The 14,875-nt window shown below is 44.7% G+C and overlaps 1 protein-coding gene across 1 annotated transcript in view; it reads right to left on the reverse strand.

Moving 5' to 3' along the window:
- Positions 1–13,423, reverse strand: part of TFF2 (trefoil factor 2) — a 27,206-nt gene extending 13,783 nt beyond the window's left edge. The window contains 5 exon segments of the mRNA XM_006894046.1: positions 10,802–10,948; positions 12,143–12,292; positions 12,970–12,994; positions 12,996–13,079; positions 13,367–13,423. Coding sequence (XP_006894108.1) covers positions 10,802–10,948; positions 12,143–12,292; positions 12,970–12,994; positions 12,996–13,079; positions 13,367–13,423 — 463 coding nt within the window.
- Between the last annotated feature and the right edge of the window lie 1,452 nt (positions 13,424–14,875).

Below are 14,875 nucleotides of genomic sequence, written 5' to 3' on the forward strand. Positions count from 1 at the left end.
CTGTTTCAGTGCAGTATACACAATTTATCCAGTTTTTCTCAGTCTTACCCCAACCCTGATAGCAGTTCCATTTTACAGCATCTACATTTACTCTTATAAGCATTTAAATCCATCAAGAAACTGGAAATAAAGGGAAGTGTGTGATCACCTAATGTGGAATACCCACAGGTAGGAGCTTATTTCAATCAAGCTCTGGTGGCTCAGTGATAAAGAATTGCACTTTCATTCCCAAAGGTATGCAGTTCAAGGCCACCAGCTGCTCCACAGAAGAAGGATGGGCAGTCTCCTCTCATGTGATTTACTGCTTCTGAAAACCTGCCAGATAGTCAGCTGTGGGTCAGTTCTGACTCTACGGTACACAACAACAACAACAATGTAAGGTACAAAATTCAAATCCACACACTGTTCTGCAGGAGAAAGATGTGTAATCTCCTATGGGATTTCCCGCCTCTGAAAATTCACTGAGGAGTCAGCTATAGGTTCGTTCCGACTTGATAGGACCTAACAACAAAGCCCTCCCAGGGCTCTTACCTGTATCCACTCATAACCACCTCTTTGGGCAGAGCAGAAGTGCTCCACGGGGTTTCTATATTTTGTAACATTTACAGATTCAGACTGTCACATCTTTCTCCCATGGAGTGGCCGGTGGTTCACACCACTGACCCATCAAGGTTCCTCTTACTAAGGAAGATACTAGCATATTCTTGAGACTTTCAATAGCCTTCTTTTGTATATCAAATGACAAGAAGTTAAATATCAAGGTCCGTTAATAGATTATATTTTATAGTGCTCATATCCTATTTTGTCTTTAAATGTAGTTTAACAAAGTAATTATTACTTGTTGAGCTCTTATAGGTGGAAACATTATCAAGCCAAGAACAGTCAATATTTAATAAGCATTCTTTGTATACACAGCCTTCAGCCCAGATGCTGTGGCAGGTTCCACAGAAAGAGGATAATGTTGTCTCTATGGATAAGCCTGTGGTAGTGGAGGAAGCAGCTTAGACACACATAGCAGGCCCCAGTGAACACTGAAGATAGAGCTACTGCCCTCTAGAGGTTCAATAGATAGGTGGGATTGAATCAGTGAATATCCTAATTTAAATAACAAATTTTCTCATACACATGCAGCTGTCTGAGAGGAAAAGATAATGTGGTATGTGGGCCTCAATGTTAGAGTGTTTGGTCCTTCTTTGAACAGAGGAAGTCTTATGCAGAAGGAACAACCTTACTTGCCAAAACTGAGGAGGATCTGAGGCATTTGCTGCAGAAAGTCAAGGACTGCAGCCTTCAATATGGATTGAAGCTCAACATCAAGAAGACAAAGACTAAAAAAAACAACAACAACAAAAAAAGAAGACAAAGACTCTCACCACTGGGCCAATTGGCAGCATCGTGATTGATGGAGGAGAGATTGAGATTGTTAACAGCTTCAGCTTGCTTTGCTCCACAATCAACACTCTTAGCACCAGCAGCCAGCAAATCAAAAGATGAATTGTAATGGGAAAGTTGGCTGTCAGGGAACTCTCCAGAATACTGAAGAGCAATGATGTCAGTCTAGAGACTAAGGTGTACCTGATCCAGGCCATGGCTTCACAATTACTTGCTATGCATCAGAGAGCTGGACTATGACTAAGGACCATAGAAGAAGACTCGATTTCTTTAAGCTGTGGTGTTAGAGAAGAGTATTGAATATACCATGGACTGCTTAGAGAACAAACAGGTTCATCTGACGTACTTTGGGCACGTGGCCAGGAGGGATCAGTCCTTGGGGAAGGACATCATGCTTGGAAAGGTGGAGAGAAAGTACAGAAGAGGAAGACCCTGGACTAGATGGATTGACTCAGTGAGTGGGATAATGGAGGTATATGTGTTAGAGACAATGAAATTGTCTCTGAATAAAGCAGGATACCGAGTTGTTGTATGTAGGGTCGCTATGAGTCACAAGCAACTTGACAGCACCTAACAACGACAAAAACCTGCCAAACAGCAGTGATATAATTGAGCCAATGAGGCGATACAGCCAGAGATGTCAGAAAGGGGAAGAGGAATGGAAATGTAACAAAGAAAATTGTTCTCTCTAGGGCAACAGGGGAGAGCAAGACAGTGTTGTGATTCAAAGCGAATATGGTGGAAACGATTCTGGAGAGTCCTCAGGCGAAAATCACTGTCTTACAGGTGGCATCTGCTTAAGGACCAAATGCCAATGATTATGATCTGAGCCCTTCATCTTTATCTTTTCCATTATGCAGAAAGACCAAAAAGGTATATCCCTTGTTTTATGGGATCTGAAGACTGGAAACAGAAATTCAAGTTTTTGTGGATCTTTGGACACCAAAATAAGTCATGATTTCCTGAATATTCTAGGCATGCCTCCTTTGCCCACTCTTCCAGGATAGATGTTGTTGTTGTTTAATGTGTCATCGAGTTGCCTGAGACTCATAGCAACCCTATATACAAGAGCCCTAAATTCTGCTCTATCTTGTGCCAATCTCACTATCTCCAACATACCCACCCCCATTACCTCAGTCAATGAATCAATCCATGTCCCTCTCCGAGGACTGGTCCCCCCTTGCAACATGTCCAAAGTATGTCAGATGAAGCCTCAGAATCTTTGCCTCCAAGGAGCAGTCTGGTTTCACACTCTCGAGGACAAACCTGTTTGTTCTCCTAGCAGTCCATGGTATATTCAACACTCTTCTCCAGCACCACAGCTCAAAGGCATCAATTCTTCTTTTATCATCTCTAGTCATTGTCCAGTTTTCTGATGCATAGCAAGTAATTGCAAAGACTATATTGAGGGTACCATGGACTGCTAGGAAAACAAACAGATTCATCCTGGAAAGGGTCAAACCGACGACTCCTTGGAGGCAAGGATTCTGAGGCTCCATCTAACATACTTTGGACATGTTGCAAGGAGAGACCGGAGAAGGACATCATGTTTGGGAGGATGGAAGGATGGCACAGGAGGGGAAGGCCCTCAATGAAGTGGATTGATTCAGTGACTGGGGTAATCGTGACGGGTGTATCAGAGACGGTGCGATTGGCACAGGATAGAGTAGAGTTTAGGGCTGTTGTACATAGGGTCACTATGAGTCGCAAGTGACTGGACGGCACATAACAACAACGACAACATGGCCTGGCTCAGGTGCACCTTAGTCTCTAGATAAGATAGATGAGAGAACCAAGCTATTATGTGCACAGGAGTACAAACTAAAGCATAAAGCCTTATCTATTTTTTGTTACCTAATATGGTTGCCACCATTATAGGAAATCAGTGACTATTTCTTTGAGTTGTGTTACTCCTGGAGTGCAGATGCCATACACACTCCCAGTTTCTCATGATTCAGTTCAATTTGACTTGTTCTGACTCACTCACCTGCCCCCTGGCCTCTAGCTCATCATGCACATTCTGCTTTATGTCCAGAACAAGTCTCCAGCTAAGATAAATCTCTCACTTCATCAGCTCTTCAGCTCTTTCTGCGGGCTTCCTTGGCTTAGGAGAAAGCCGCTCACTGTACAACTCTGCAGTACCGCAACTGAGAGGGTGGGAGTTGTGGCAGTAGAGTGTCTTCAGTAGTTGATTGTGTGAACACAGAGGATTAAAAATGTTGATCCTGTCCTGACCTTCATAAGAAAGGAATTTAAGATGCTGCTGCACTCTGAGGCCTTAAGTTAGCTCCCTCATACATTGTGTGATGTTGGGGATGGGCCGAGGAGCTAGAGGAGGGGTAGACGGACAGCCTGAAGAGCCTTATCACCGAATTTCCCAACACCTCTGATAAAGCACTCTAGATGTACAAGAAGGCAGCAATTCTTATTTTATTTATTTCCATGAGGATAATTTGTGTCTTAAATCAATACTTCTAATGTGCTGGGTTACATATCACAAAACAAAACAGTTATATTGCAGAATTTATAAAATTTGGAAGCTAATAAATCACTCAGGGCTCTAGCTCCTATCAAATGTGGTCTTGTTGTTAGGTGCTACTGAATTGATGACAACGCATAGTGACCCTATCCACAGCAGATTACAACCTCACCTTCTCTGGGCCATGATCTCTGCAATTTTCATGCCTATTGTTGCAATCACTGTGCCAAGATATCTTGTTGATGGTTTTTCTCTTTCCCTGGCCCTTTACTTTTCCTGAGCACTGGCTTGCCCAACGTATTTGGTATGAACTTGCCTCAGTGTAGTGCCTAGTTTGTCCATCCTCCAAGACAGATTCGTTTGTAATTTTGTCAATTTATAGGATATTCAATTCTCTTCCTCAGCATTATAATTCAAAAGTATTAACACTTCTTCAGTCTTCCTTACTCACTACCCAACTTTCAGATGCCTATGGAGCAAATGAAAAGGCCATGACTTGAGCCAGGTACATCTTAGTTTTAAAACTGTGTTTTGCTCTGGAACACATGAAAGAAGTCTTTGAGAGCAGATTTGCCCAATTCAAGAGGTCTTGATTACTTAGCTACAACTACCATGGACTTTTAATATGGATTCATGTAAAATGAAACCCTCTAAAGCCTCAATTTCTTCTCCTTCTATTATGATGCTGCCTATCTGTCCAATCCAACAGAGAGAGATTTTTTTTGTTTTCTTGTTAAGGTGCAATTTATATTGAAGATTATTAGGTTATCTTTTGATCTTCTTCAGTAAGTGTTTCACGTCTTCTTCACTTTCTGCAAGTAAGGTTGTGTCAACTGCATAATGCAGATTGTTAATTAGTTTTCCTCAAATCCTGATGCCACATTCTTCTTCATATATTCCAACTTCTCTAATGTTTCATTCAGTCTATGCATTGAATAATACGCAGAAATGATGCAAAAGATACAAAGTCCATGTACATTGTATTTCATTCATATGTATTGTGTTTCACACATTCCTTTAGTTACATCATTTTTTGCACACTTATTCCCACACATTGTGTTTTATAAAATTAATCACCATTGATCTATGCCCACATTACCCTGTCTTTTCAGGTCCCTACTGGATGTTTCCCAGTTCTTTCATCCCCCTCCTCTATTTACCAAACTCTGTGACCCCATGATCTTCCCCTCGGCCACCTTCATCTCCTCTGCTCCCCCTCTTCTCCCTTTGGACAACTTTCATACACATCTTACTACTCATCCTTCCATTTTTATAATTACAGTCGCATGCAGCATTTGTCCTTAAGAGACGGAGTTAATTCATTCAGTATCATTCTCTCCAGAAGTCTCTTCCATGTTACATTGTTGTTCTTACTATGTGCCATTGAGTCGCTTGCGACTCATAGCGACCTTATGTACAACAGCCCTAAACTCTGCTCTGTCCTGTGCCAATCACACTGTCTCTGACACTCCCATCCTGATTACCCCAGTCGCCGAATCAATCCATCTCATAGAGGGCCTTCCCCTCCTGCACTGTCCCTCTACCTCCCAAGCATGATGTCCCTCTCCAAGGACCGGTCTCTCCTCACAACATGTCCAAAGTATGTTAGATGGAGCCTCAGAATCCTTGCCTCCAAGGAGCCACCCGGTTTAACCCTTTCCAGGATGAATCTGTTTGTTTTCCTAGCAGTCCATGGTATTCTCAATACTCTTCTCCAGCACCACAGCTCAGTCATCAATTCTCCTTCTGTCCTCCTTGGTCATTGCTCAACTCTCTGATGCATAACAAGTGACTATATTAAATCTTACCCCCTGTGTCCAGGAATATGACCTTGTTTAGAAACAGGGGTGAGGAGGACCGGATGCCATTATTGGAAGCCCAGCTCCCACGCAAGTGGGCTTCAGGGTTATTGAGAGTTCAGCCTGCAAACAGGTAACTCTCTGGTTTAATAATTAAAGAGAAACCTTTGTCCTCTGTCCTGCAAAAGGGCTGGGAACTTGGAGGTCTCTCTTCCTGTAAATCATATATTTTTAAGTCATTTCGGTCTCCTGACCTTTCTCATGTGAAAAGCACCATCTATCATAAGGAACAGAGTATGTGCCCTCCCTTGATTGATTGTTTCTGTACATACCTTTTATGATTCTGTGAAAACTGAGATATGAGATCACTGTTCATTATGGTTTTATGGAAACCCTAATAAATGAGATCATTGCTTAGACCCCTTTAAATTCCAATAAATACACACCCATGAGGCTGTCCTATCTCGTCCTGTCTGTGTGAGTGTGTTTTTCTTTGTGGCAGTCCTGTCTTGTCTTCTGTGTGTGTTTGTCTCTTTATGTTCATTTCTCCCAGGAAAAAGGGTTGTGGTATGCAACACAAGGGTCACTGGTGATGCTAATATAAGTTCATACCAGAAATGTTGTTCTAAGAGCAGTACCTCCAGATTCTCAGGCGTATGAGAGCAGGCATATCCCATACGGCCTGAAAGGTGTATACAGGGCCTTTTTCTGATGCCCACATGATCTGTCTTCGCTTTCCAGACTCCAAACCATGAGCTACTTGTCCTAGGAGAAGTTGGGAGGGGCACAACGCTCAGTGACAGCTGAGCATCAAAACCAGGGTCCTGTCTCCATTGGCCATTTGTCTCAATTGTTTCTGAAACTTCATGTGACTAGCAAGAGTCCCTGAGATGACTAAAAAGAAGGCAAAAATGCAAAGGTGCGCAAAGTTGTACGCTTTAGAGTCACCTTTTCCGGAATATGAGAACATGTATAAGGCCATTATTGTAGAAATAGATAACTAGTAGAACATGTATGACAATCTAAGAGGGGAGGAGAGGGACAGCAGAAGGGTGGCGAAGGGCAGGGAGTCATCACTGAGTAGTCACGGAGTCGTATGGTTTGATGGGTAGGGGGAAGTGGAGGGATCTGGTGTGAGGGGCAATGTGTACAAACTTTGTAGGTAAACCAGTGTTAAAAAAATGAATTGCAAGAAATGAAAAAAAAAAGCAAAAAAGCAGAATAATAAAAAAGAAGGGAAAAAATAAGAATATGACATAAACTTGCAACCAGAAGTGTAATATGGTTCCAAATACATTTAATGAAGAAATGCTTCATAAAATTTCTGTCTTCCAATGCAAAGTTGATGTCTATTGAGCCCTACCCTCCTCTGGAAGTTCTAGGCCTTGAAAGTCGCATAGTGATGGGGGGCGGGGGGGGGGGGGGAATGTGACTTTCCATTTTATCTCTGGATTTGCTGCAATTTAAAAAGATTTTGTTTTGGAAGAATTAAAGAATCAAGGAGGTTTGCATAGTTCCAATTCGACTCCAAGTGAAATGCTACCAACTTACTCCCTACCTCATTCTCCACATGGAACACAGCATATTGAAGCTGCCCTCAGGTGGAGAAAGCGAGGACAAAGCAGAGAGGTGGGAGGGCTCCCTCTAGTGGCAATAGGAATAGAGTCAGTGGTTTCCCCTTGATGAAGGTGGCATGCATGGTACCTTGAACTCCATCTCAAAAGCAAGAAGTTAATAATACATATTGTAAACATGAGGGAATTATTTATCTGTGATCAGAAATTTGTTACTGTAAGTTTTCTAGAGCAAAAATTATGTGAACTGTGATTTGTCTTTTACTGGGCTAATAGAAAACATCATGATAGATAAAGGATTGAAATTGTCAATGATTTCAACTTAACTTAGATCCACAATCAAAACTTTTGGTGCTAGCAGATAGGAGATCAGGAAACATACTCCTTTGGGCAAGTCCATTGTCAGAGTCTTCTCCAAAATACTGAAGAGAAATGATGTCAATTTGAAGACTAAGGTGTGCCCAATTCAAGCCAGGATCTTTTTGATCACTTCCTCTGGATCGAACAATGAATGATGATGACAGAAGAATTGATACCTTTCAGTTGTGGTGAAAAAGCACTGAATATCCCATGGACTGCCAAAAGGATGAGCAGATACATATTAGGAAAAGTACCAGTGAGCACTCTTTGTAGGCGAGGATGACGAAGCTTTGTCTCTCATACTTTGGACATGTTGCTAGGAGAGGTTATTCCTTGGAAAGGGACATCATGCTTGGAAAAGAGGAAGATTCCCAATGAGATAGATTGACACGGTGCCTGCACCTATGGATTCAAGTGTGTCAGAGATGACGAGGATGTCACAGGACAGGACAGACTTGAGATCTATTGTTCATGACTCTGCTGCACCTAACAACAGTATTATTGTGATGGGAATTTCAGTGAGTTTACAAAGCCAAAGCCAATTGGCTTTCCATTCAATCATTCATACATACATGTTTTGCTTTGTGTCATTAATTACAGCACTCACAAAGTGAACACATTCTTTCCACTTCTTCCCTGTGATTCTAGTTTACAGTCATCCTTCTAGTCTATTTCTTCCCACGTCTGAGCTCTATCCCTGATCAGCTGCTGCCTTTATAAGTTTACCTGGTTAGTTATTCTAGGGAGTGAGTGCTTGCTTCCCTGGTGTCGCTGTTCACCTTGTTGTTGAGTACCATCAAGGAGGAACTGACTCATAGTTAAGCCGGTTACTGTTCACTTTGTTGTTGTTGTTGTTGCTGGGTACCATCGAATAGGAATCAACTCATAGCTGACCTTCCAGCACATTTTCAGAGACTGTAAATTGCACTAGTGGAGATTGTCTAGTCTTCTCCTGTGGAGTAGAACTGTGTACCTTTGTACTGACAGCGCAGCTCCTTACCACTAAGCCACCAGAGCTCCAGGTTCACCTACTAGGCCTGTCTATTGTTTGGCTAAAAGTTGAGGCATGGGAAGAATGCTGTTCTAGATTCCACAGTGACCACGAGCCATAGCCTCAGAGGCTTTATCAGTCTCTGTCAGCTATTTTTGTGTGAGCCAGATGTTATGTTTTTTGAGCTTTGATCCTGGATTTTCACTCTGTCTATTAAAATCAGAAAGCTCTGGTGGGCCAATGGTAAGGAGCTGCATACCAATCCCAAAGCAGTGGTTCAAAGCCATCTGCTGCTCCGTGGGAGAGAGATGGCCAATCTCTTCCTGTCCAACTTATGGCCTCAGAAACCCCCCTGGAAGGTCAGCTATGAGTCGATTCTGGCTCAAGAGCACATAGCAACTATTAAAACCATATGAACTTTTATGAAAAATGCTTGGATATGAGGAGTTATGGGAGTCTTGGTGGTGCAGTGGTTAAAACAGTAAACTGCTAACCAAAAGGTTGACAGTGCAAATCCGTCAGCCACCCCAAGGAAAAAAAGATGCTGCAGTCTACTATTGCAATGATCTTGACCTTGGAAACGTTAAGAGAAATTCCACTTTGTCCTTACAAGGGATTTGTAGGTTGGAATCAACCTATAAATTGATTTAACAGATGGGTAGTTATAAGATGATTGTGGATTATGAGAATCACTTACACAGACTATTTTATTGTTGCTATAATAGCCTGTATGTATTTTATGAATAAGTTGTTTTGTGGTAAATAAAACATTTGTTAAAACTACGCATGTGCACACTCTGACACACACCTTTTCCTACTCACATACATACCCCATCACCAGCATCCTCCCCATTATTGTGCCAGAGAAGTGAGAAAAGACATTTAGCAGGTTTTAGAGACTGTCTTTATTTGAAGAAGTTGTCTATTAAACCACTGAGGGGAATAAAAAGGAGAGGAAGAAAATCCAGGAATCACGACAGGTGACACGTGATGCTGATGAGATAGATGGTGGATCTTCTTCTTCCTTTAAAAACTTTTTTAGGATGTTTAGGAGGCCGGGTGGATTCTCTGAGGCCAGTGCTTCTTAATAATGGCAGTCTGGAAATCGAATATGCAGGAGAATCAGTAAGAGCATCATGGGAACAAGGGCAGCTAAGCTAAACAAGGTGGGTGTGTTGACTTAATACAGAAAAGGAATGAAATCCCCCAAAGTATGATTGTCTTTTTTTGAAGTCCATTCTCCTCAAAGTATTAGAAAGCTTTCAGGCAGACATTTAGGTACAATCAGAAATTTTTAAAAATTGAAGGTAGAAAACCTATGGAGTAGTTCTACTCCATCCTGTTGTTGTTGTTGTTGCTGTTGTTGCTGTGTGCCATTGAGTCAGAACCAATCCATTGCTGCCCCTCCAGTGGGTTTTCAGAGGCTGTAAGTCACACAGGAGGAAACTGCCATCCTTCTTCCTCAGAGCAGCTGGTGGATTCGAACTGTGTGTCTTTGGGATGGCAGCACAGCTTTTTACCTCTAGTCCTTCACCTTGGAGCATCACTATAAGTTAGAATTGACTCAACCACAATGATTTTAGATTTACTCTTTGTAGTAATTTGATCTTAAAGGAGCAATACCTTCTCTTCATTTTTGTAATAAGTTGTACAATTTTCTTTGCCTTTCCAAACTCAGTAGAGACACACTGTAACTTGTGGGAAAGATTCACATCTCAAGACTAGATCCTCTTGAACAGTGCCTGGAGCAGGATGTTGTGGGAAGAATCTGCCTCACGTGGTCACACATGAAGGGCAAATTTCCTGCGAAGAGGCACCATGGCACCCTGGGACCCAACCCAGTGCCCGGTACTTAACAATATCTAAAATAGGCAAGGCCACCACCCTGGGCAGAAATCTAGGGGCATGGCCAAGAAAGAGAATGCTGTGTCATCCCAACCGTGCAGCCAGAGAGCTGAAGTAAGTGCACTCAGTAAAAGGGGGCTGTCATTGTTGAGAACATCAGGCATTGCCTTCAAAATTGGTCTACCATGAAGGCAGGAATGTCCCTTGGATCTGTGTATAGTTGTGTATCTCTTCCTGAAATGAACACCCAATGGAGCCATGGGCCGGCTCTGGATGGCGTTCAGGCAATGACCCTCCACCTCCCCAATTCCCCCCAATCCCCAGAACCCAGGTGGTGGGCTGAAGGCTAGACTTGCGTTACCATTCACAGGGAGAGGGAAGAAGCACCAGGGCACGCCAGGGATGGTGTCGGAGAAGCAGCACTTCCGGGAGGCACAGTCCTCTGGGCTGATGCCGGGGTACCCACAGTTATTGCGGGCGCTCACCTCCATGACACACTGCTCTGACACTGCTCACGGGTCATCACATGCAGGGAGGGGGGCAGCACAGAGAGTCAGTTAAGTTAGTGACTGACTAGAAACTTTCGTTCCTATCCTCCCACCAGGAATATGACTGGATTCACAGCTTCAGTGTAGCTGAGGGATTGTGACTTCAGAGACTGTAACATCCAGGGGTTGTTTAAGTGCTTGAAGTCCTGCATGGTGCAAACAGTTAACGTCCTAGGCTATTAATGGAAAGTTAGCAGTGCAATAATCTCAGAGGTGCCTTGGGAGAAAGGTCTGGTGCTCTGAAAACCACATAGAGTCCGGCTCTGCTCTGACTCACATAGGGTGGCCATGAGCTAGAAGGGCTTGGCACCTACTATTCTTGTGTGTCAGAGTCAGTGATGGGCTCTGTTGCTATGAACCATTGTGTGGTAGTCATCAGAGTCAGGAGATGGAGAACAGGAACCTGAGGAGTACCATTTGGCCTCTCAGAACACAATACTCTGCTCTGTAAAATGTGGATCGCCCACTGCATCAAGATGGGAAGAGGCTTGGGAATGCCTTTTACGGAGGTAAAGCCCAGTGTGGGGATGGGTATGACAACAACGTTTCTATGAGGGTAGTCTGTTCTCGTTCGTGTCCACAGTTAACTGGGCCCCTGGCTGACAGTGTAAGGGGGCAAAACCCTGCCTAAGAGTCCCCACAAGAGGCCCAGGGGAGCTGGGCTCTCCCCCTGTGAGGACGTTCTTCCTTACACACATCTTGACATGAGCCACTTGCTATCCTGACACTAGGAATTGGTGTAAAACTATCTTCCAAAAGATAATCCTAGAATGCTTGACTTAATTTCCTAACGTTTGGGCTCTCTTAGCAGATAATAGTTTCGTGTTGTAGTAATTGCTTTCATTGTTCTTTTAAGTTTCCCCAGAAGTCAAGTTTTTAGAGATAATAGGGAGCTGCACCTTTTTTTGTTATTTAAAGAAAGTAACACTCATTGGTTCAAAGAGCTGTTTGGCAGAAGGTGCCACACCTGCGGGCTTGGACCTCATCCTGGGTTGGCACAGGGCCCTTCACTTTTGGCGGGGCCAGGGCTGGACTGATGACTGGGCAGCTGCGAGCACTGGCGGATGGTGGGTGAGGTGGGTTCCAGTTCTGTTCCCGTAAAGCCCACACCCATGGCAGCCCCTAGGGGAAGGCCTCTGTCTCAGGCATGTTACCTTGCATTGGGAGAGGATTGAAACACCAGGGAACCCCGGCGACGCTGGAGTCGAAACAGCACCCCATGTCAAAGCACTGGTCACTGGTGATGCCGGGGAAGCCACAGTTCTTCCTGTTTTGGGGGTTCAGCCTTGAGCACTGGCAGGCAGCTAGGGAAGAAATCTCATCAGGCAGCTGCAGGGCTAAGATAGCCCTTCTGCCTGGCCCCACGGGGCTTTAGGGGACACTCTCAACTGAGAATCCCCAAAATGCTATCTATATTTGGACCGTGCAACCCCTTTGCAGGAGCTACAAGGGTTTTGCTGAAACTATTTCATGAGTGTAAAAGGAATGGGAGAATAATCTTCTTGAAAGAGGATAAAGGGAGATCCCTGGAGAAAGTCAAAGGAAGAGATGAGAAGGTGGGACCAGGAGGAGCCCTCAGTGAGCGCCCCCCACTGACCCAGCCCCCTGCCAAGCAGGCTACCTACAAACTTCCAGACCTGTACCTGGAAAGTGATGGTCAACTACCCAGCCTGATAATGGAAACATTAATGGAAGAAAACACAGAAGACCTGTATATATGTGGCCAGAACATCACAAACTTTGGCAAATCTTTTTGCCACTTCCCTTCTTGAATGAACTTATTATTCAGTCTTCCCCACCATCCCTGCTCCTCCCTTAAGAGAAACACAGAACAAACCTGGTATAATAAAAGACAACTCAATGGAAAGGAGACACGTGGAAGCGAAGACCCCTTCAGCCTGGGCATAGCAGAGCCTAAGTGCTCCATTTCACAGATGGAGAGACTGAGCCGCAGAGGGTTACTTACGGGACCTTCACTTACTGGGCTTGTCGCTGGCTGCCAGGGCGGACAGCCCCAGGAGGAAGACTGCCACTAGGAGCCCAGAGCCTCGGGGTGCCATGTTGTGGTGTGCAGCCTCTGCCAGCAGCTGCCTACAAAGTGTACAGCCTTTACTCCGGAAGGTGTTTTATAATCTCCTCTCTGTTTGCTCAGCATGCACCGATAACCTTTCTGTTCTCCCCCATGGCACTGGCCCTGTGGGTCTTTTGTTGGGAAAGAGAGCTAAGATAGCCACACGACAGAAGCAGAGTGGAGGTGAGGGGTGGCTGTGCCCTCTGGAGGTGAGGCTTCCGGGCCTCCTGCAGCCGACAGGAGGGAAGGCAGATCCTGCCAGGGTAACAGTCAGGTTGCCAACGTGGAAAACTGGCCATGTGCACACCCTGCCCTGGGCAGAGTAGGGACCACACAGGATCACACCCAGCAGGGCGTAAGCCATGCGTTTCTTCTGATAAAGTGCATGCCACTGAAGGCTTAAAAATTATAATCAATGCTATGGGTGAAAATGGAGGGGCCTGTTTGAGACAGAAGAGATCCCACTTTAAGGAGTTGGAGTTGTTGTTAGGTGCCCTTGAGTTGAGTACGACTCATCGGAGCCCCACGAACCGTAGGTCTGAACCCTGTCCTATCCTGTGACATCGTCACAATCTCTGACACACTTAAGCCCATTGCTGCAGTAATTGTATCAAACCATCTGATTGAGGGGCTTCCTCTCCTTGGCAATTTCCAGGTCTGATGTTGTCATTCCTTATTTGAATGCCCTTGTCTCCATCTTTAGGAATACACGTGCCTTTTCCATGGAGATGAGGCTAAATAGGTCAGGGGAGAGGCCAAGTTGGGTGGGTGGTGATAACAAGTTCATTATCAGCAAATCCCTGAAGTTCGTTCCCTGTTACTTCCTCCACAGAATCACTGCTGGTGTTAGCTGTGGTGGGGCTTGTTCTGACTCATCATGGCCCTGTACACGGTAGAAGGAAACACTGCCTAGTCCTGCCCCATACCCACGGTCAGTGTGTGTCAGAGCTTTGGAGCCCATGGGGTTTTCACTGGCTGATCTTCAGAAGTAACACAAAAGTTCTGTTTCTTCCTAAACTGAGTCTGGAAGCTCCGCTGAAACATGTTTAGCGCAGTGGTGATGCACATGTCCCCAAGTATAGATAAGTACTGGATCCATAGAGGGGAGCTCTGTAAGTGTCCTGTGAGATGCCTGACACTGGGTACAGAGACCTGTGAGGAGTGTGATATGTAGGTATGATGTCCGAGAGAGAGCAAGGAAAGCTCAGAGGAAATGAGGGAGCTGTGGGAGAGGGGAGGCGGAGGGAAGGAGGGCTTAAACTCCTGCCACATGGGAAATCAGTCAGAGGTCCTCAGCTCAGTGCCGTTGAGTCAGAACCTATTGATAACTGGCCTTCTCACAGGTTCTTGAGGTGGTAAATCACAAGGAAGGAGATAGCCCATCTTTTCCTCTCAGAGCTGCTGGTGGATTGGGACTGCCAGAGAGGTCCCCCTTTGGGGTTAGGAGCACAAAAAGTGGAGCACTAGCGCTTCCTAACAAGAGCCTGTTGTTGTTGCCAGGTGGTGTTGCTAGGTGTAATTGTTAGGAGTCCACTACAACCCCCAGCGACCCATCCATGAACAATAGATCTGAACCCCACCCTCTAACCGGCGCCACCCTCCTGCGTGATCTCTGATTTGCTCAAGCCCATTGTTACTGTCCTTGTTTCAATCTACCTTGTTGAGGATCTTCTTCTCCTTCAAGAGTTGAGGAGCCATTCCCCACTGATTTTTGGAGTCTAAAAACCTTGGCCCAGAAGCAAGTACTGGCTTCAGAGTCTAGAGAGCTGATCTCTGACCTCTACGGCTTCTTCCTAGTTCAGCCTGAAAACTCCAC

This window comes from Elephantulus edwardii, unplaced genomic scaffold (assembly GCF_000299155.1).
Source record: "Elephantulus edwardii isolate Elephantulus edwardi_28Jun2011 unplaced genomic scaffold, EleEdw1.0 scaffold00133, whole genome shotgun sequence".
Classification (NCBI taxonomy): Eukaryota; Metazoa; Chordata; class Mammalia; order Macroscelidea; family Macroscelididae; genus Elephantulus; species Elephantulus edwardii.